This window comes from Anser anser, assembly GCF_964211835.1.
Source record: "Anser anser genome assembly, chromosome: 5".
Lineage (NCBI taxonomy): Eukaryota > Metazoa > Chordata > Aves > Anseriformes > Anatidae > Anser > Anser anser.
Window position 1 is genome coordinate 59,942,631 of NC_139725.1, and position 19,864 is coordinate 59,962,494.

At 45.5% G+C, this 19,864-nt stretch overlaps 1 protein-coding gene across 2 annotated transcripts in view; it reads left to right on the forward strand.

The window, feature by feature from the left end:
• LOC310900732 (inositol 1,4,5-trisphosphate receptor-interacting protein-like 1) overlaps positions 1-14,819 on the forward strand; it is a 90,506-nt gene extending 75,687 nt beyond the window's left edge. For both annotated transcript variants that reach the window (XM_083839139.1, XM_083839140.1), the window contains 5 exons: positions 5,097-5,244; positions 6,748-6,799; positions 6,930-9,113; positions 9,856-10,030; positions 12,831-14,819. In XM_083839139.1, coding sequence (XP_083695265.1) covers positions 12,834-14,339 — 1,506 coding nt within the window. In that variant the 5' untranslated portion in view covers positions 5,097-5,244; positions 6,748-6,799; positions 6,930-9,113; positions 9,856-10,030; positions 12,831-12,833 and the 3' untranslated portion in view covers positions 14,340-14,819. The remainder of the gene's footprint in view (positions 1-5,096; positions 5,245-6,747; positions 6,800-6,929; positions 9,114-9,855; positions 10,031-12,830) is intronic.
• Positions 14,820-19,864: the final 5,045 nt, after the last annotated feature.

The window sequence follows — 19,864 nt, forward strand, 5'->3', positions numbered from 1 at the left end:
TGTGTGTTAGTAGGTGGAGTAAAGGAAAACTAAGAAGAAGCTTTGAAGAAAAAAAAAATGGAGCTAACACTTTCTACATTGAGTCTCTATACTGCACAGGGTGGGATTAGTAAATCTTACTCATTAAAAGCAGAGGTGCACTCTTTACTTTTCAACAACAGGTGAAATTCATCCTTACAAACAAAGGCAGTGGAGTAACTGGAGACACACCTGCTCTTACTGTGGTTAAAGTTGCTCTTATCTCTAAAAGAAAGGCTGTTCCTCACTGATGTGCCTCTCTGCTGATCTGATTATGCCAGCTCATGAATCACAGTGGTGTATTTACATTTCTGAAACACATAATGTTTTGCCTAAGATCTTCCTAGAATTGGTGATAGCTATTACTCATTATCTAAAACATGAAAGAGGGAAATGCTTCCTCCTTTGGAAAAACATCATACCCTTAGGTGAGTGTGCTGGTTCATTCAAGTGTAGTTCAGTTTTCAGAATCCATTGTGCTTCTCTATTTACTTGAAAGATAGACACAAAACTAAGACAAAAAGAAGTGAGAAAACAATCGTGTAAGAAAGCACCAACAAATTCAAAACCAGTCTCTAAACTGAATTATCTGTTTACAGGGATATAAATGCCCTTCTGGCTCTTTAATACTGACTTGCATTTGTTGTACTAATGCTTAAAACGGAGTCTCTCATTCTTCATTATTTGTATTGAATAGCCAGGAGAAGATATCCTTTGGAAAAAAAAAAATGATGCTCATTACACTTTGAAGAAGGTGTTTGTTGCTAGGACATGTAATGTATTTTGCTATTGATTCAAGCCATATACCAGACTGAAAACTTGACCCACCTAAATGCTTTCTTGGTCATTCTGGCCGCACATTCAGAGGTGGCTGAGCAAGAAACCAGACCCATTCCCTCCTTGTGTGTGCATTACTGACTATGAAGCTGTAGTGTTTCTACTATGCCATGATAGATCTAAATGTGGGCACTGCTGAATCTGTTTTAAGAAAGGTGTGTTGTGATTCTGACATGCTGCTCACACCTTTGCAAATATGGTTCTTTAAACGCATGTCAAAGTCAACACAAAGCTTCCAGAAATAAAATGAAGAAGGGATAGCAGAAAAGAAAGATAAACAGGTCCTCAGAGTATGACCTCTGTTTGGAATGGGCGTGTTAATTTGAAGGTTGAAGGGCTCAGCTCACTCTGGAAGCCTTTTTTTTTTTTTTTTTTTTTTAAACATTAATTTCTTGTACTCAGTAAGAAATAGGACTGTGATAGCCCATGTGAGAAGAGACTGCAGCATACGGGAATTGCTCACTTTGGGGTCTGTTAGGGTGAAATTGCAGCTCTTGACAGAATTACGGAGAGGAACAAGATGAAGAATTGAGCTCAGGGTCACAGGTGATCCCAAAATAACTGCCAGGAAGGTGGAGGTTGTTACATCTAAAAAGAAAGGTTTAAGAGGCAACAGATCAGGAGTTTAAGTGATGAATGGGAGGAAAGCAGAAGGAGAGTGGGGTGAGTAGAAGCATGAGGTGGAGGAATAAAGAAAAGACTGCAAAAAGAAAGTAGAGGCAACCTTATTCTGTGGGAGCCAGGAGGGTGAAAGGGCTGTTGGTGTCTGTCACCGGGAGCACTGGTCTCAGGTGAGGGCCAGGACCCTGAAATGCAGGGCTCAGGGAAACAGCAGAGCCTGGTGATGTTAACAACCTACATTTGCTGTCTTCTGCTCCGTTTGTGGGACTGGGCTTGGGAGTCAACTGGAAGGCAGCTGAAATCATGGAAAAAAATGTTGGGAGCTGATGTAACCAGGACAAAAGAGTGATTTGCAAGAGGCAGACAATTTTGCTTTCCAGCATGCAGCATTCTGATCATTCTATGTTTTCTTGTCTTGTTGGCAAAAATATGCCAGCAGGAGACAACAAATGGCTTTTAGCTTATTGTTTCCTGTAAGGAAAGCATTATTTTTTAAAGATCCTTCCATTAAATCTGCATATTCTTAGATCCTGAAGAAAACAATATGACTGAGAGTGTGGGAGGGAATTGAACAGCTGAAAATCTCTTTGCGAGGTCCTGCAATGGAGAATATATATTTTAATGTGAAACAGCGATGACAGGAGAGGCTTTAGAGAGCTTCAAAGCAAAAGCATCCAGGCAGTCAGTCCTGCAGGACTTCAAAACCTTTCATTGAGACAAAGCTTTTTGTACATCAGAGCTTGAAATTCAAATCAAGCAGAGAGCAAGGCAAGCCAACTCTGAGCATTCTGTGCTTCGCTTGAAGTCCTTAAAGGCTACAGAAGTTTCTCCATCACTTGCTTGCATTACACACAATTCTCAGTGCTGCTTTGCAGGTGTTTCTTTGCTCTCTTTCTTCCAATTTTGTTAAGTGGTCACATAGATTTGTAGTGCACCACATGTGCTTTTTAAGCTCTTGTTTGGCTGGATTCTCCTTCCCTCCTTCTGGTCTCAAAGGAAGATTTGTGTGAATATTTCAGATGTAACCCATATTTTTATTTTAAAAGCGTTGCTCTTCTTATCTTCATGGTCCCAGGGGTCACAAAGGGCTACTTACAAGGTTAACGTCAGGCTCCCCAGCACAGAATAAAGTCACCCTGGATTATGCAAATCACTTAAATAAACTCAATTGCTCTTCTCAATGGCTCTCCTTCCTTCTACTCATGATGAGTTCTCTTGATTTTTTTTTTTTTTTTTTTAAAATGATGGGAGGGGAGAATGCAAGAAAGAGCAAAAAGATCCACAAACCTCTATTAAGGAACCTGAAATAACACTTAATTCTATCCACATAATGCTGGTTCACAGTAACGTATACGTTTCAATAATGAATGTCCAAAGAATCATCTAATGTAGGCTGCTTCAGCTTGAAGGCGGAGAGGAGACTACACTTCCTTTTGATGAAGGAACAACTGGGTATTTCAAACTCGTATCTATGATTATTCTTTGTCAGATTTGATTCAAAGAAATGCTTAAAGCTTGCTTCTAAGTTACCCATATTTTAAACCCTAATTTCAGTCCTGCCATCTTTCTTTATGTGCTGCTGTAACTGAGAAACCCTATGCTTTATCACTTACGCTTCTGGCACAGCTCATCTATGCCAGAGACGGGGGGAATGGAGAGACTTTGAGTTTGAAACTTGGCTTTGGACAAACCCAGCAGAGGACTGAGGTGACTCAAGGTCTGGTACTCTGAGGCTTTGCTCACAGGCATTTGCTCCCAGGGAGCAATATTGAAACCTGCTCCTCTGTCAAGGTAGCATGAGAGCCTGGTGACTGAATGAACACCAGCCTAATCTCCTCCTTGGTCAATTGTGTAGGTAATCATAAAAATTATGTAACCCTGACCTGTTTTCACCAGCACTGCAGCAGCTGCATGTACCATTCCCCTGCTGAGCTCTTGAGAGGATTTTTGCCCAGGGAGAGCATCCCCATGCCACTGGCAGTGGCTGTTGTGGATGTGCAGAAAGCCACAGATCCAGAGACCTTTCAGGGTCAGGGAGAGTTCTGGTACCTCTGGTCTTGGGTGACACGTGGTGCCCTGCATGGCACTGAGGGGCTGGTGGCACATGGGGGGCTCACAGGCTCCTGTCCTGGGAGCCTTGGGGGGCTTGGTGCCACAGGGATGTGCCGCCACTTACAACCTGGCGTGACCTGAAATGGGTGGCTTGAGAAAAAGCTGTGCCCATCAAGGGTAGGAGTGTCTCTGCCAACCAGTTGCAGAGAGTTAAGGCAACCCCCAGCAAGAAATAATTCTGCTGTTCATCAAACAGGACAAGCCAAAGGTCCTGGTTTCAGCTGGGCATGGCATGGCTGAGGGAGAAGAGTTTTGTGTGGGTATGTGCCTGCTTTCCATTTTCTTGGAAATGGTGAAGGAATAGCCCAAGGCAGAGTCATGATTGCTCAGCAGTAGGCATCTGCTGGGCTACCAGCAGTCACAAAACTCCTCCTGGCATTCCTGTGCATTTTAATGTTCTGTTATTTCATAAACAGATTATTTTGTCCCTCAGTTCTAATCCTGATATCACTGGTATGCTTTTAACCTGAGGACAGAGGCAAAATTCCTCCAGTGAGAGGCAGTGGCTCCAGAAGTTAAGGTAAAGGAATGAAATGGGACTTATGCCTCCTGCTCCTGGCTCTGCTGCAGCTTCGCAGCATAACACACAAAGTCACCGAGGCTCTGGGCGGTTCAGCCATCTGCACGGTGGAGACCACATATGTCTCCAGGAAAAGGCTGTCATTTGCTGATAACCAGCTCTGGGTCACCTTTCTGATGAAGCAGGAGTCTGTGGCATCACAGGCTTGAAGAATAGTTGTGACAGCACTTCACACAAATGCAACAACTTTAATGACACCATTTGCAGCATAATATGGGAGGACGGTAATTCCTGCTATGCATCTTCAATTCCGATGCTGTTTCTAGGTCAATACAAGGCAATGGTCTTTATGTTTTGCTCTGCTCTGTAGGTAGAAGCTGTTTATCACTTACATAGTGATACTTCCATACAGCCTTTCTGATGGACAGATGCTCAGCCAGCCATGCAGGATCAGCCTGGCACTGTCCTCTGTTGACACATCTGCTATCTAGGAGGGACAGGGAGTGTGCAGCTGTGGGCAGCTGGCAGGAATCCTTGCTGAAAGGCAAAGGTCCAGAGATGGGCACAAAGAACCTCCCGCCACCTGCAGAAGTGATTCCCACCTCTGAGGTGATGTTGTCTCTGCTACTGCTCCTGAGACCACAGGTAGCAGGCATCTCAGCATCTTGTGCTGTCCAGAGCTGGGCACAGTGTTTCACCCCACCTTCGGTCAACAGAAAACAAGCTATTGGACAATGAACTTTTTGATGAAGAAGTTAAATTTCTTTTGTTTGTTTATTTATTTATTTATTTTTAATAAAGGGCAATTCCATGTTTAGGATAAAGTAACTGCAGAAAAGTTAGGCAGATGAAGATGCTGTTAGTTCTCAGTTTGGGTGTCTCCTCAGAAACTGTCAAAAAGTGTTATAGAAAAGCTTAAGAAAATGTTGTTTGTTTGTTTGTTTGAAATAACTGACCCCAAATTAGCATTTTTTGCTTTCTCTAACAGGTAACCCAGAGGGCCCAGGCCCTATGGCTCCAGTTTACCATGTGTAGGTTCTGTGCCTCAGGACAAGTCGTTATAGGACGCTCCCATCACTGGGACAGACACAAAAGCTTCCCATGCAGGAGGATGAGGCTCCTTACTCATAGAGGAGGTGAGAAATGCCTTCAGGTGAGCCTGGAGCATAATCTCTCTGCCAATGTAAGATTTAAAATGTTCTGTACAACGCTTTTCTTAGCACTAGGAGCTGGAGGAATCCCTATGTGTATATGCTATGTATTTAGCTATATATAACCAACAGGGGGCATTAGGTTTATGCTGATTAAATGTGGATTTCTGCTCCTAGCAGAGAGAAATCACAAACTTGCTTGGTTGAAAACAGCAAGACTGGAATCCTGTATCCTGCAAATTAGTAAGATTAGGCCTCGTTTTTCCAGAAGATTTATAATTAGTAACTGGATAAGTCTATTCTATTTTCTTTGTCTAGCTTATGTCTCACTTGAGACGAAGATAAGTGAGATTGATATAATTAAGATCCAGATGATTTTTGCATGATCTGTAGCTCAAACAGCACTTGAAAAATTTAAGTGTTTCTGGTGCAAATTGGTTTATATTGATGGCTTCCAGTTTTCTAACTATAAATTAAAGTAAGGCTGCAATTATATTTTTTTCTGATAGAAATTAGATTCAGCAGTACAGAGTCAACTGCTGCTCTTCATTATGGACAAAACATTGCCCTGAGCTGTTTGATTACTGAATGCAAATGGCTGTAGCAAGGAGCTACAGTGCAAACACAAATTGTGGTCTCTGAAAATGAAAGTAGTATTTATTACAGGGATAATTACGATGGCTACAGCCACTCATACTCCTGTATGTGGGACCCTTCACTCATGTTCTGAGGGAGATGTGTTTTTTGATGCTTATAGCACTGGTTAAAGAAGCAACTTTTTCCTCTTCATACGAGGATTTGGAAAACTGTAGCCTTTTCTGTGCTGTTGCCACACTCAAGCAGTTAGATGGATGCTTTAGGTGAAGGGCTTTCTACTGTCTGTGGTTAACCTGAGCTGCATTTGAAAATAAATGCTACACAATTAGGAAGTACAGCTGAGGAGAACTGCTTTCATAAAGCAATATCAAAATGAATTGTTGGCTAAAAACGCACAGATGCTCTAAGTTTTGAGAAGTTGATTTAATTACCTTCCTTATGTTAAAATGGGTTTTAAATAACCTAATAACTTTAATTTCTTCCAAAATGAAGTAGCAGTTATGGTTTTGAAATAAAGTAAACAGATGAGTACCTCTAGCAGTAGCAGAGCTTTTGCCTGCCAGTGCATCTGGGATGCTGTGAGCAATTTTGGCCCCCCATGGTCAGATAAGAGGAATTCTAATTGGATCAGTGGCACACAGCATCTTCCTTCCCCTGAGCTTCTTAATACCCCTATCATAAAAGAAAAGGCAAGAGGAGTCTGGTTCATTTTTATCTAGCAAGAAGAAAGGTAGAAGGGATACAACCGAGTACGGCCAGTCCTGTAGCAGAGGTAAGAATTTATAAAGTGTGTTTATAAAGTAAAGCATGTTTTTTGCCTGAGAAATAGATGAAAGTTTGCAAACCTGCAGGTGATGAGGAAATGAATAGTTGTGTGGCATCTCTCTTTAGATGGTGCCTGAAGCAAAGAGGGTCGGATGCTTCCCAAGCATTTGCACTGATGGTAAGTCCATTCAGTCAGTGTGTTCCCTGGGGTGCCCAACCCAAATCTGCTCTGTCAGTAGTGGGAAATGTGTAGCAGTGACATTTCTGAAGTGCCCAGGTTGCTCTGATGTTGCCCCACTGACCTTCAGGGGCTGTGCTGTTCTCCCACCTGATGCAACTCTTTTGAATGAAGCTGATGAATTTCCACTGCGTGAGGGGAAGAAGAGCCTGTCCTGATGCAGAACGACTTTTCTCCATTTGTGTTCCCTGCATGAGAGTATGGGTGAGTGGTGGTTACAGGGCATTCCCTGGCTGGAGGAAATCAGGAGGAAGGTACAAACGCTTGGGTCACCATCTTGCTGCTGCCTGGGGGTTCTTACCTCTGCCTGCTTGCCCAGCTTGTTTTGGATCTTAGCAGACAGCTCTGCATTGCTAAATGGGTACTGGGGGATCACAAACTGTTCCTTAAGTGCCAAATCTGCATTAGAAGGCTAGGCCGGGTTCCCTTCAGTGCACTCTAAGAAGCTGCTTAGTTTTAATTGCTAGTATCAGATTGTAGATTTCCCTTCATGAGTAAATGAAGTGCTTAAAGATGTCAGAGGTTAAGTTACTAAAAGGTAATTGCTCCAATAGCTTCTCCTTGAAATCTGCTCCTATCTCCGCATATATCTGTCTATCTGCTCAACGTCAGCAGTGATGGTTTGCTACTTTTAAAGTCCAAATACTCAGGGGTGAGCCTCCTATTCAAACCTTCAGCACAGGAGGACCGTGTAATTGAAAAAAGGAGAGTAGTTAGCTGAGGGGAGGGTTGGAGCAGATTCACTGACAGAAAGAAATCTGAGACTCCTCTCTTTCCTCACCTCCTCTTTTCCCCCAGTCTGTTTTTTAGCTAGTGCATTTTAAAGTTCGTGGTCAGGATTTCCAAAGCATGGGAGAGGGCTAATACATGTGTCTGACTTGAGCCCAGGAGTCAATAACAAAATTACATCCCACTTTGATGCTTGCAGATCTCTTCCAAAGATGGTCTTGAGTTACTCTGGCCCAAGCCCAGGAACAGCTCCATGTGCCTGTATGTATGTGTTGGTCTTGATGTCTCACTTTGTGCCAGGCCCAGAAGCAGCTGTGGTGCAGGCCCTTTGTTGCTCTTGTGCACCTTTCTAAAGCAGTAAGAAGGTCTTGAGGAATGGTTACAGCCTGGCACCATCTGCAGCTGCAGTTGTAGACTGAGTGGCGGCCTGGTCTCCTGAGGGCTGGGATGCTTGTCCTGGTCCAGGAAGGGTCCCTGTCATTGCTCCAGCTGCAGAGACTTGACTTGATTGAGGGATGGTCCTATATCTTAGGACCTCTTCCATAGTCCAAAGGTGCTGCAGGCAGTATGAGGTCTGTAGGCTTCAGACTGGCCACTTAGTATAAAAACAAGTGTGTTTTAGCTTCCATTGCTTACCTGGTGTGTTTGTACTCTTAAGGGAAGCAACAGGATCATCTGGAAATATATATATAGAAAGTTTCATGGTTGATGCCTTGGAACATCCTTTCTTTAAGGCAGAGTTTAGTGTCCTTCAATATATAACTTCGTATGAGCTACAGTTTAACTACATCTCATCTGTTGGACCTGCTCGTGTTAGTGAAGAGTTGTATTATTCTGTGTATCCAATAGAACAGCAAATTAGAGACACCTTTTCCATGCTAATCAATTAGTCATGTAAGATGTTACTACTTTCCAAAGAAGTGCTGGAGTAGCAGCTGTGTCACTTGTTATGAAAGGTTTGTGTGTCAGCAGATTCTGTGTCCATGTTACGGTTTCTGCAGAGCCAGCAGCAAACCCTAATAAAACTTAATGCGAGAAAACATCGCCAGCGAGGTGATGGGTTGAGATTAACTGAACTAAAAAGAGGCAATTACATGCTAAGTTTTTAAAATTTTCTGAAGAGTCAACATTACAAACATACCAACTTAAGGACTTCTTTCTGCTTCTGTGAAAATCAATATGAAAATTTGCACAGAATTAATCTAAAGAAGAAAAAGGAGAGCCATCTAGCACTCGTCCTAAGCCTGGGCAGCTAAACTGTGTGAGCCATATTAGCTGTGGGCTCAGTGGAAAACTTACCTGGTGCAAGACTATGGAGCTGAATTAAATGTTTACTGGGGAATCTGTGTTGTTATCCTGCAGATCTTTTGCCTTAGGAGTCAGGAAAATGGATTCACTAATCTGTTTTTTCTCTTATTGCAGTTAGACATAAGTTGAAGACTAACCTGTATGGTAAGGGCAATGTTCAGCTGCCTTCCAGAAAGGCATGGGGGATCAGTTCCTCTGTTATGTGGTGCATCCATGGGTAATTGGTTTTGCTACCTATACACTGAAATTGAGGTTTCCATGTCAAACTGGTGTCTGTGAAGAGAGAGGGCGTGTGAGCAAGGGTTGATGCAAACATGCATCTGGTGTCATCCTTCTCTCCATCTCAAAAGGACTTTAGGACAGGAACATGAAGTGTCAGGCTGACAGTAAGAGGATTTGTATCTGATTGTAGACTGATTTTTATTTATTTATTTACTTATTGGTAGCCTGACTGCTCTGTCTGAATTTTTTATCTATAGAAGAACGCTTTTTTGCCTGTCTCTTGTCAAGCTCAAACTGAACCATGTAGGAACATGTACCTAGAGTTACAGTGCCTTCATTGCTGAAACTTTCTGGCTTTCCAGCAATATAAATTTTAGCAAGTATGTTTAAATTCAAAATTTACCCCCATGCTGAGTTCTAATGACTGTTTCTACTGAAAGCCATGGCTGAGCTAAGTCCCAGTGTAATTTCCTTCTCAAAGACAATTTTTTAAACAATTCTATATAAATGGTTTAAAATTGAAAGACCCATTATTCTTAACTGTGTCACTAATATTATAACATTTTTACCCAAAACATATAAAACACTTAACTTAGACTGCCAAATTAGAAGCAAAAGCCGTGTTTAAAGCATTTCTGTTTTTTAAGTGTATAATTTTCAGGACAATTTAATGTCATCCATTTATGTCGATGCTTCAGCTGCCAAAAAAACTTGATTTTTTTTTTTTTTTTCCCTAGGGTACCTGAGGCACAGCTCTTAAGCTCTTGGAGACATTCCTACAGAAGTAGAGTGTGATGAAAACAGTGGGCTTCTAGTTCTGGAGAAGGCTTTTATGTAGCTCCTGCCTGTTCCAGAAGAGGCTCCAGAATGTGATGTCCTTGCAAAGAGACAAGGCCAAAGAAGGTGTTGAAGGTGAGTATAAATGTGGTGCCTCTGGGAAGGAGAATGAAGTCTGTCTCCAGCCATCCTGCCATGAGCAGCACTGATGGCTCTTTGCTCTGTCCTCTCTCTGGCCAGCGCAGCTTGCCTGGTGGCTTTCCATGCGTGCATGCTGCTAAGTGTGGAAGGAGAAAAGATTCAACCAAATAAAAGAACCAAGATCAGACCTAGGGTCCCAGCTCCCGGAGTCATAGGAGTACACATAATCCTAGCTTTAACTCTTAAACAAACAAAAAAAAGTATCTTCCCCTGGGAGTACCCCCAGGGGGGGAAAAAAAAGCCTGGAAACATGGTCACATAGCTATGAAGCTATCTACATCTGAGTGCAGGAAGCCCAAAAACTATCTCTGATGAAGCAAATGGCTCCATCTTCCAGCAGGGTGCTTGCTTTCCCCATGTGGGAATAAAAATGTTGGTTTTGCAGAGTTACATTGTTTAAAGGTAAGGAATGGGGTATTGAGATATGCTTGCAGTGATAAGAAAACTTAGCAGGCGACCTTGTAAAATGCAGACAACCAGACTCCTTAGAACAATTAGGTGAAAATCACGGTGTTAAGTCAAGTCAGATAAGTGAAGAAACAGTACAGTAAAACTGTAATGTACAGTACAGTACTGTACAGTAAAACTTCAAACAGTAAAAAAGTCAAAAGAAATCTGAAATTTAACAGGCCGGCAACTGAAGGCCATGCATTGTCTGTGAAGCATATAGATAGATTGTGAACCTGGATTACCCGCTCAGTGGGGAAACAGGGGAGGGTCCTGTCATCAGAAAGTATATAAACCGTGTTTTGGAACCAGTAGGTGCGCTCCTGCTTGTGGGACGCCCACCATTGCAATCGCGAATAAATTACTGCTTCACTGAGATCCTCGTCTGAGCCTAAGTTATTGGCTACGGAGTGTTTCTCCTGCATGGACAGATGCAAGGACTTTCTTCTGTCCGTCAATTTAAAAATTTAAGAACATAGCATACTTTAGCTATCCTTCCCTGGGGGTCACACCCCTACCCTCCCTTTTTTGTTTTAGAAGCATAGCTTCAGGGTACAATGGGCCTGTTCAATAATTGCTTGACCCGTGGGGAGAATGAGGTATACCCGTCAGATGTTGAATACCCCACTGCTGAAAAAAAAAGTGGGGTGCATGGGCCCCATATCCTGGCCCACTATCTGTTTTAATCATTTTTGGAACTCCTAATTTCACAAAAGCTGACAGAAGATGTTTACACACATCCTTTGCCTTTTCTCCTGCACGAACAGATGTAAAAATACAATCAGAAAAGGTATCAATTGAAACATAAACATAGCAAAGTTTTCCAAATTCTGGCAAGTGTTTAACAAACAATCCTTTAAGTCTATTACTATTAATGTCCATGAGTGGGGGAGCATAGCTGGAGATGGCAATCCCGGTTGAAGTGCTCCCATATCTTCCATGACTTCATTAATTTTTCTCAGATCATATAACAGTCTCCATTTTCCATTCCTTTTCTTGATTACAGACACCGGAGAGTTCCAGGGCTAGTCATGGGAACAATATATCTCGCTTTAAGTTGTTAAGCAGCTCAGCCTTCGGGCCCTATGTATCCTATTCCTCCCGGATCGAAGGGAAACAGATCCGGCTCCTTTTCGGGGCCTATAGAGCCTGGATCAAAACGAACATTCAGGTCACCATGGGGCGTAACAGCAAAGGCCTGCGTTGGCTGTAGCAGCGGAGGGGCCGATGGCATAGCAGGCGGATCAGTAAATGAGCCCGCAGCTCCCTCGCTATCTGGCCACACGTCCCTGATTGTGGTCCCACATGGCTCTTTAAGACCTCAGATATTGCTCGCCAGGTGCCGAGCAATCCTGCCACAACCTTGTTGTTTTTAGTAGCAGAGTCCCACACCTTGACCTCAGTTTGGTCCCATGTTTCAGGATCATAAACTGTCTGATTCGTAATAAAGGGAATAAGCTGTAAGGTTACCAGGACATTTTTTGTTTCTAAGGTCATACGATTCCCCATAGCGCGAAACTGCTTACCTTCGGCCAGTGAGGGGCAGTTGTGTGTGCGGGTCCGCTTCTCTCAGCTTCAGCTTCTTTTCAGCTCCAGTGCGCCTATTTCCAGCAACTTTCAATACGAGCTTCTTTGAGCGGTTTGCTGAGTTTGGCCGAACCTATCTTCATGAGGCGATCAATGTCCCGGTTCCTGTCCTGGTGCCTGTTCTGCTAGCCTGTCCCTATTCATTCCTTTTTTGGTTTTGTCCCTGTTTGGGCGCCATTTGTGGGACATGCAAAGGGATTCTGGGGAGCACCGTCTGGCCACGTGCCTCTGCATTCGTGTGACGCTAGGGCCTGGGCTGCCCAGGGCAGCTGGGAGTCGCTATGCCGCGGTGGGGACCGAGGGCGGGGCGGGGGCGCAGGTGACATCAGAGGACGTGTCACAATGGGGGAAGAAGACGTGTCACAATGGGGGGGCGGCTTTTAAGGCAGCCGCAGGCAGCACTGCTGCATTTTGGCCTGAGCCATCGGTGAGTGCAGTACCGGGGGGAAGACTGGGATGGGCCAGGGCTGGGGCGCAATTGCCTGCCCCCTGAGGGCTTGCTAAGCCTGCAGCCAGGGCCCACCCGCTCGGGGCAGGGCTCGCGGCTGTCACCGCTGCCTCTTTGCTCTTGCTGCCTCCCAGCTCCCTCGCCCCCTCTCCTACCTGACCCCAGGGGCCTGCGGCTCCTGCTGTATCTCCCTCAGCCGCCATCCATCTCCCACCCAGCCCCACTGACCTGCTTCTCTCTCACCTCTTTCAGACCATGGTTTTGGCAACTTTCTTCGTCCTGACGTTCCTGGGCTTAATCCATAGCCCAGCGAAGGTTGGCTACGAATTAGATGAAGCTACAAATGAGTACATGCGGCAGCGTACGGAGGAGCTTCAAGAACGCATGATGCAGCTCCTGTTGGAAATTGAGGCGGGGGAGAAGGAGCAGAGCTGGGCGCATATGGGAGCCCCGCACTTACCTGCGTTGCAGCACTGGCTGTTCTGGGCCTATGGTGGTGTTGCTCTCCTGTACTTTTGGAACTTGTGGCTGCTCCTTAGAGATATCCCGGAAGATGAAAGCAGCAGTGAGGAGGAGAGCTCCAGCAGCGATGAGCAGCAGAATAACGAGAGAAATCCTGTTGAAGAAAGGGATGAAGGGAGGATTTTTGCAGAGAGAATCCAGTGGCCAGTGCAGAGCATCCAATTCAACTGTCAAATGATAAAGGTAATGGTGGGAGACCTCCTCCGTTTCATGCGATGGAGCCTGATGAACACTTTCTATCCGGTGCTGCATCCACCCATTGGAGTGGGTAGTGCCTTTGAAGGCTGGAGTCCCCATGACAACAACACTATTGTCTATCGCCTGCTCGTGCCCATGACGGCTCCTCGTGGGCACTTCTTCCACCTGGAGCTGGGCAATGAAGAGGAGCTGCCATCAAGGAACTCCTGTATTCGCGTGGAGCTGGTGTGCATGTGCATGAGGGAGCAGAACTTTGGGAACATGGTGTGCTTCCTTCACCAACCTGAGGAGGAGCTGAGAAGAAATCCGGAGCCCAGCCTCCTACAGACACTGTGCACTGGCTCCTACCTGGATGTGCATAAAACCTTCAACTGGTTCCAGCAATTAGTGAAAAGAGCTTATAAATTTTTCCCTGAGTCGGCCAGAAGACACATTCGTGTGCTGCCATCCAGACGCTCCTGCAGGCTTCGTATGATTGATGTCTTCAATAGAACCCTCTTCACTGAGATCATGCTTGGGGTTCGACAAGGCAATTCAGACATTTTTCTGAGCAGCCAGAAGACAGAGGCTATCTTCACCCCTGACACGATTTGGCCACAGAGCTGCGCTGTGGCAGAGATGAAGTTCTTCCGGCACATAGCCGCGAATGCCCAGCAGGACAGTTTCCACCTCAGATGCATGCAGCTCTGTGCCCGGATCCTGGTGGGCAATGATTTTACCACCTATATGTTGAAGACAGTTGTTATGCACCTGCTGACCACCATCCCTTTGGAAAGCTGGCACAGGAGGGATTTTTTGCAGCGGATGGATGACATCATGCAGTACCTGCACTGCTGCACAGTGGAGAAACGCCTGGACCACTTCTTCTTTGGAAACGAGGCAATGCCTAGGATCATCATCTTGCCCCCAGATTTCCAAACGTCCAGACCACCCAACCTCTTCCAGCACATGGCACAGGAGCCAACTGTCCATGCCCGGGCGCTTCGTGAATTCCAGGAGCTGCGAGATCGGCTCACAAGACTGCTGACCTTTGGGAACTGAAAGAGGTCTTCATGCACAGAGCTCTGCGGGGCGCTCTGCTGACAGCAGGCAATGACCTCCCACCACAGAAAGAAGACGGGAGAATGCAGGACACAGAAAAGGATGGGAAAACTCTGTGCAGCAACCCACTGCCAAGTGCGGCAAGGTCCTTGTATGGACAGTCTACCAAGCGTAGTAACCAGTGATGACTACGGTGGCTACAAAGATAACTGTTTGCCACGTGCTGCAGAGCTGAGCGTGCTGGACATGGAGAAGATGCTGCTCAGTCGGCAGTGGGAATTGCTCGTCCGTGTTCTCTCCACAGCCAAACCACCCTTGGGGGAGGCACACCCCATGCAGCTGAAGAGGCCGCTGCAGGGAGGCTTGAAGCAGAGACTTCTTTACCAGCTGGACGGTGACCATCTGGCTCTTGCCCCGTGTCCACTCACTCCGGGAGCTTGGCCTCTACAAAAATGCTAATATATTTCTTGCTTGAACAAATGTTTTGTCCGTGAGTGTCTGTACCACACTTGGTCAGGAAAGGCAGGCATGAGGTGCTGACAGCTGGGCTGCCACAGCATCGGGGAGCATTTTGCTGTGGAGCTGATTCCGTGGGCTCCAACTGCGCTCCTTCCGGAGCTAAAGCTCTGCTGCCTGTCCTTGTTCCTCCAGCAGGGCAATGAGAATAGCTCAGCACCCTCCACAGTGCCGTCTGTTGCTGGTGTGCTGTGTGGAGTCTAAAGGGGGGACTTGTGCAACCTGAGGCAAACCATGCCCTGGGAGTCCAACGGCATTGCCCAGGATGACCGCGGGGAGGCAGAGGTCACGCTCTCCAGGTGGGGAGCCCCCTGCACAGGGGTGAGTGCCATCAGGGAGGGAACACTGGGGCTCTGCCTGCACTGGCTGCTGCACCAGTACGAGCCTCAGGCACAAGCCAACGCAGAGCAGCGTCTCCAAGAGCTGGAGGTGGGGCTAAGGCAGGAAGAGGAGGAGTGAGCGTCCGGCAGCGCTGGGCACCTCCCCTCCCGCACACCCTCATTGCCATTCAGAACTGTCTCCCTCGAAGCACTGCGCTCTTGTGCCGGCCCAGCAGGCACACAGATCTGGCCAGGGAGAGGCCCCATTCCACCACCAGCACAGCCACCAGGACCCAGCCGCCAGTGGCACGGAGGCACCGAGAGCGCTCCCACGTCCACAGGCTCCGAGGCCAGCACCAAGGGAGCCGATGTGGCATAAAGACCACACGGACACCAGGGTGCTTTTAGGATCAGGAACTGCCACTACTTTATTGATGACATAACATCAGCTCTCTCTTACTGAGGGCCTAACTTCATCCCTCATATTGAGGACATAACTTAATTATCCTTGTCGCATCCCCATATTGAGGACAGGCTCCCTTCTCATACCATTCGCCCCACAGCAGTTCTTTTCCACTAACCATTCATTGGTCAACACCCAGCAACTTCCATGCCTTAATGGCTGGAGAACAAGCAACCGGAGAAGGCAAGGCGTTTCCTGAATCCCCCTTCTTTGTTCCCTCTAAACTCTACATTCCTGATGGCCTCATCGTTAAGAGTCTGATGTTATCACCAACCATGGGGCTTGTCGACCCCCATGGCCACACTCCCACATCTCCCTCTTCTTTATTAACATAAAAAAGCACGATTAACGCAAATTAGGAAAGCACGATTAACACAAACTAAAACAGAGAAAAACTACCAGGCATACTAATTCTATCTTTAGCAGACTTTGTAACCACACCCCTAGGAGAGGCAGGCACTGAGTGCTGCCCAGCTGGGGGGGCTCTGGCTGCCCCTCCAGCTCCTGGAGTCCTTGTTTGTGGGTCCTGCATATGCCAGCGGGACCCTCCCATACGTTGTTTTTTGTTTGAGCTGGAGTACAAACTGCGGAGGAGAGTGCTGTGATCATGTTAAGGCAGATGATGAAACGGCCGGATGGACCTATCGTGCTGACACCCATCTAGGACCGGCTCCTGTTAAAACACAAGCACAACCTCGGCCCCAGGTTATTAGAGTGTAGGGCCCTTCCCAATGATTGGTGCTTTAATTTTTTACCATGACTTGTGTTAGAAATGACCGAGTCCCAAACAGGATTGCAATCAAAGTTTACAATTTATTAAATGAATAGAGGCAAGCAAACAGCGCTGGGTGTATCGGGAGTCTCTGCTCCACCAAGACGCACACCTGTTACATAAGGCGGCTGGTTTTTATGCTCCTAGGGTAATACATATTCATTACTACTTCTAGAAGAGGCAGGGTTATTATAATTGGTTTCCGGAATCCGAAACCCTCCCAGGGGCACCTGCGTATCAGTCTCCGGTGGTCTCTCAGGGGTCGCTCAGGCTGAAGGCTCGTGGTCTTCCTTCCAGACTTTGTCCTTCAGTCGTCCTTCAGCTCCCCCTTCCTCCTTATTTGGTAGCCTCTGGGCCGGATTTCAGAAACTTGCGCCACATCCCGTGCAGTAGTCAGCAGTTTTCTCTAAAAAACCCTTTTGTTCTCTTATCACCTAGACCCGGGCCTCAATGTTAACCCTTCAAATCCCTTATTGACACGAATTGCAGGACCATTCCTTACAATCCCTCATCTTCTTTTTAATATCATCAATTCGTGTCTCTTCTTCAACCTTTGCTAGTAACAACTGTATTTCATCAGTCAGTTCTCAGGGGGTCTATTTCTTAAGCATCATTATTGACACATCACCTTTTTTCTCTACCGAAGTCGTCACAAATTGGGTACTATTTATTATTCGCCATATCAACAACGTAAAGCAAGGTATCATACAAGGTATAAACAATGACATCATTACGCCACATAAAAATAAAAATAGCATCCTTTTAACCCATGGTCCACCAGGCAACCATGAAAAGATATCCCAATCCATACCCTTCCAAGTTTGTACTGGGACATGGACTAGCTTTCTAATTTCCTTTGTTATCTGTTTAACCACTTTTCCATTATCATCAATCTGTAAACAACAATTAGAATCACTCAGTTTTCCACACACTCTCCCTTCTTCTGCTAGTAAATAGTCTAAGACCATTCTATGTTGAAAGATAGCATTCCTCATCTGAGTGGATTGATCAGCCAAAAGATCCAAGGCCGTTGCTGTTTGATTGGTTACAATTTCGAGGATAGCTTGCAACCTAATTATTCGGTTTAAATTATAAACAGGTTCTCGGGCTCCCGATACCACTTCATTCGGGTTCCAGGTAGCTGGCCCATAATGCTGTATGATTCTTTCAGGAGGCCATTCATCCTTTCCCCATTTTTGGGCACTACCCCCGGCTAAGGAAGTATCAATAGATCGTTTCATTCTGTTCAGGTCATCATATAATCTTATTCCTAAATGTTTGTTTGTGACAATAAAAAGAACAAGGGTCTTATGTACCCCACATAGCATATTCCTGACTAGTTTCCGAGTAGGCTCTTGTAAGCGTGTTTGCCACACACCCAATAATGTCCCTTTAGGGCCCACATCCTGTTTGGAAAAGGACCATCCCATCCCTCTTTACCCTTTGGGGCTTGATAATACAGAGTGTCCTTATAACCAAGCGGTCCTGTTACAATGTCTGCCCCGTTTGTACTCGTATATGCGCACTTCCAAGCTCCCAAATTGGGTTTCCACTTACAGTTACGGCGGCCTGTCATATTATAAACTGACCAGAAATGTTTAAAGAACACTCGCCTCCCATTCTCATTCTGCCATCTCCAGCAATAGACCCGCACCACATGCTGTTCTTTAGTGGTGTTATCACGCTGACAGCTCAAGATTTGACCGTCAAATTATCCCCCTGCTTGTGCTCTTGCCATGGTTTCACATCCGGATCCAAAAAATGCCCTATATGAGCACTTCAGCCAAGTCCCGTTTCTCAGCTGGACATGTGTGGCGTTCCATTTCCCACTACGTGCGGTACAGTTTATAGGATTACATCCAGGATTAGTATAATCATATCTGGGAGACAGAGTCCAATTGCAAATGCTTTTTCCTACCGCCACCGTTCCTGTTCTGTTCAAGCAGTATATACCCTGAGCTGATGAGTGCAATTGCCATGGGCCTCCTTCCTCTTTCCAAAATTGTGTCCCGTTATGAACTTCGCTCAAATTACTGACCCACCACCCCTCGGTCCTCCACAAATCCAGCAGTTACTAAGGTTAAAGGCCTTGGCCACTTCCTCCCCCAAAGTGAAAAAGATATTCCTCCGTTCTTGCCCATGGCCCAATTGCCCTCGTAAAAACAATACCAGGAAGTGTAGCATTTCTTATCCTTTTGCGCCGTCCAATCTTGAGAGTGTGGGAAACACCTTCAATCATGGGGTTGGGCCCGCTTTCAGGGTCGATTTGAGCTTGTGTTACCATTCAGCCTTTCGGGGTGATCCAGCTCCTGGAAAACTAATCACAATTTTATTATGGGTTTAAAAAGGTTCTTATGTTATTTTTCTCAGGACAACCTGATCTTAGCGTGGGAGAAGTCCGGTCAAGGCCCTCTCATTCGGCGGTCAATATCCATAGGGATTGCCTCCCTCGGTAGACCATACACACCGCAGTGGAGGGTCCTACCCCGGTCTTCCCTTCTCCCTTTTCTCCCTTCAGACTTGTCCTCCTTATCCGGTGCCCTTAATTCATGCAGAACCTCATTGCCAGAATAGTAGTTCCTCTTTAGTCTCAGTTTCAGTTCCTCAGGAGAAGACTCAACCCTCCAGGCTTCGGTAGCTATTGGTCCTTTTATTCTGGATGCATGGGTCCAACCCCTTTCTGCTGTTCTCACAGCTGTTTCAGTAGTAAGTAAAACAAGGTACGGTCCCTCCCATCGGGGGTTCAATGATTCTTCTCTCCAGGTTTTTATTAAGACCTTGTCTCCTGGTTGTATCTTATGAATAGCAAATCCTAAAGGTGGTGTTTGAGTCATCATCCCAATTTCTCTTAGCTCCTGTAATCTCCTTCCAATGGTAACTATATATTTCTGGATACTATGATCCTCAGCTACATTGTTTCCTAGGGGAATCCCTTGAGAATAAGGCATACCATATAACATTTCATATGGTGATAATCCAGTCTCACTGTGTGGTTTAGTTCTTATGTTTAAAAGTGCCAATGGTAAGCATTTCGTCCAGGGCAGCTGTGTCTTGATCATTAACTTAGCCAATTGTTATTTTATTGTTTGATTCATCCTTTCTACTTTCCCTGAGCTTTGTGGGTGCCACAGAGTGTGGTATTCCCACTGAATACCTAATGATTGACATAACAATTTTATTATTTTAGAAGTAAAGTGTGTGCCCTGATCAGAATCAATGTACTGGATTATCCCATATCTAGGTATTAAATGTTCTAATAAAATTTTTACCACCATTTGTGCCGTAGCTCATGCTACACGATAAGCTTCTACCCATTGCGTTAAATGGTCTACTATTACCAATAGATATTTTATCCTCCCTACCTTGGGCAATTCAGTGAAATCAACTTGTACTTTCTGGAAAGGTCTATAAGCTGTTTCTCTCAGTTGGTAATTCCAATCATTTTTCCCAATTT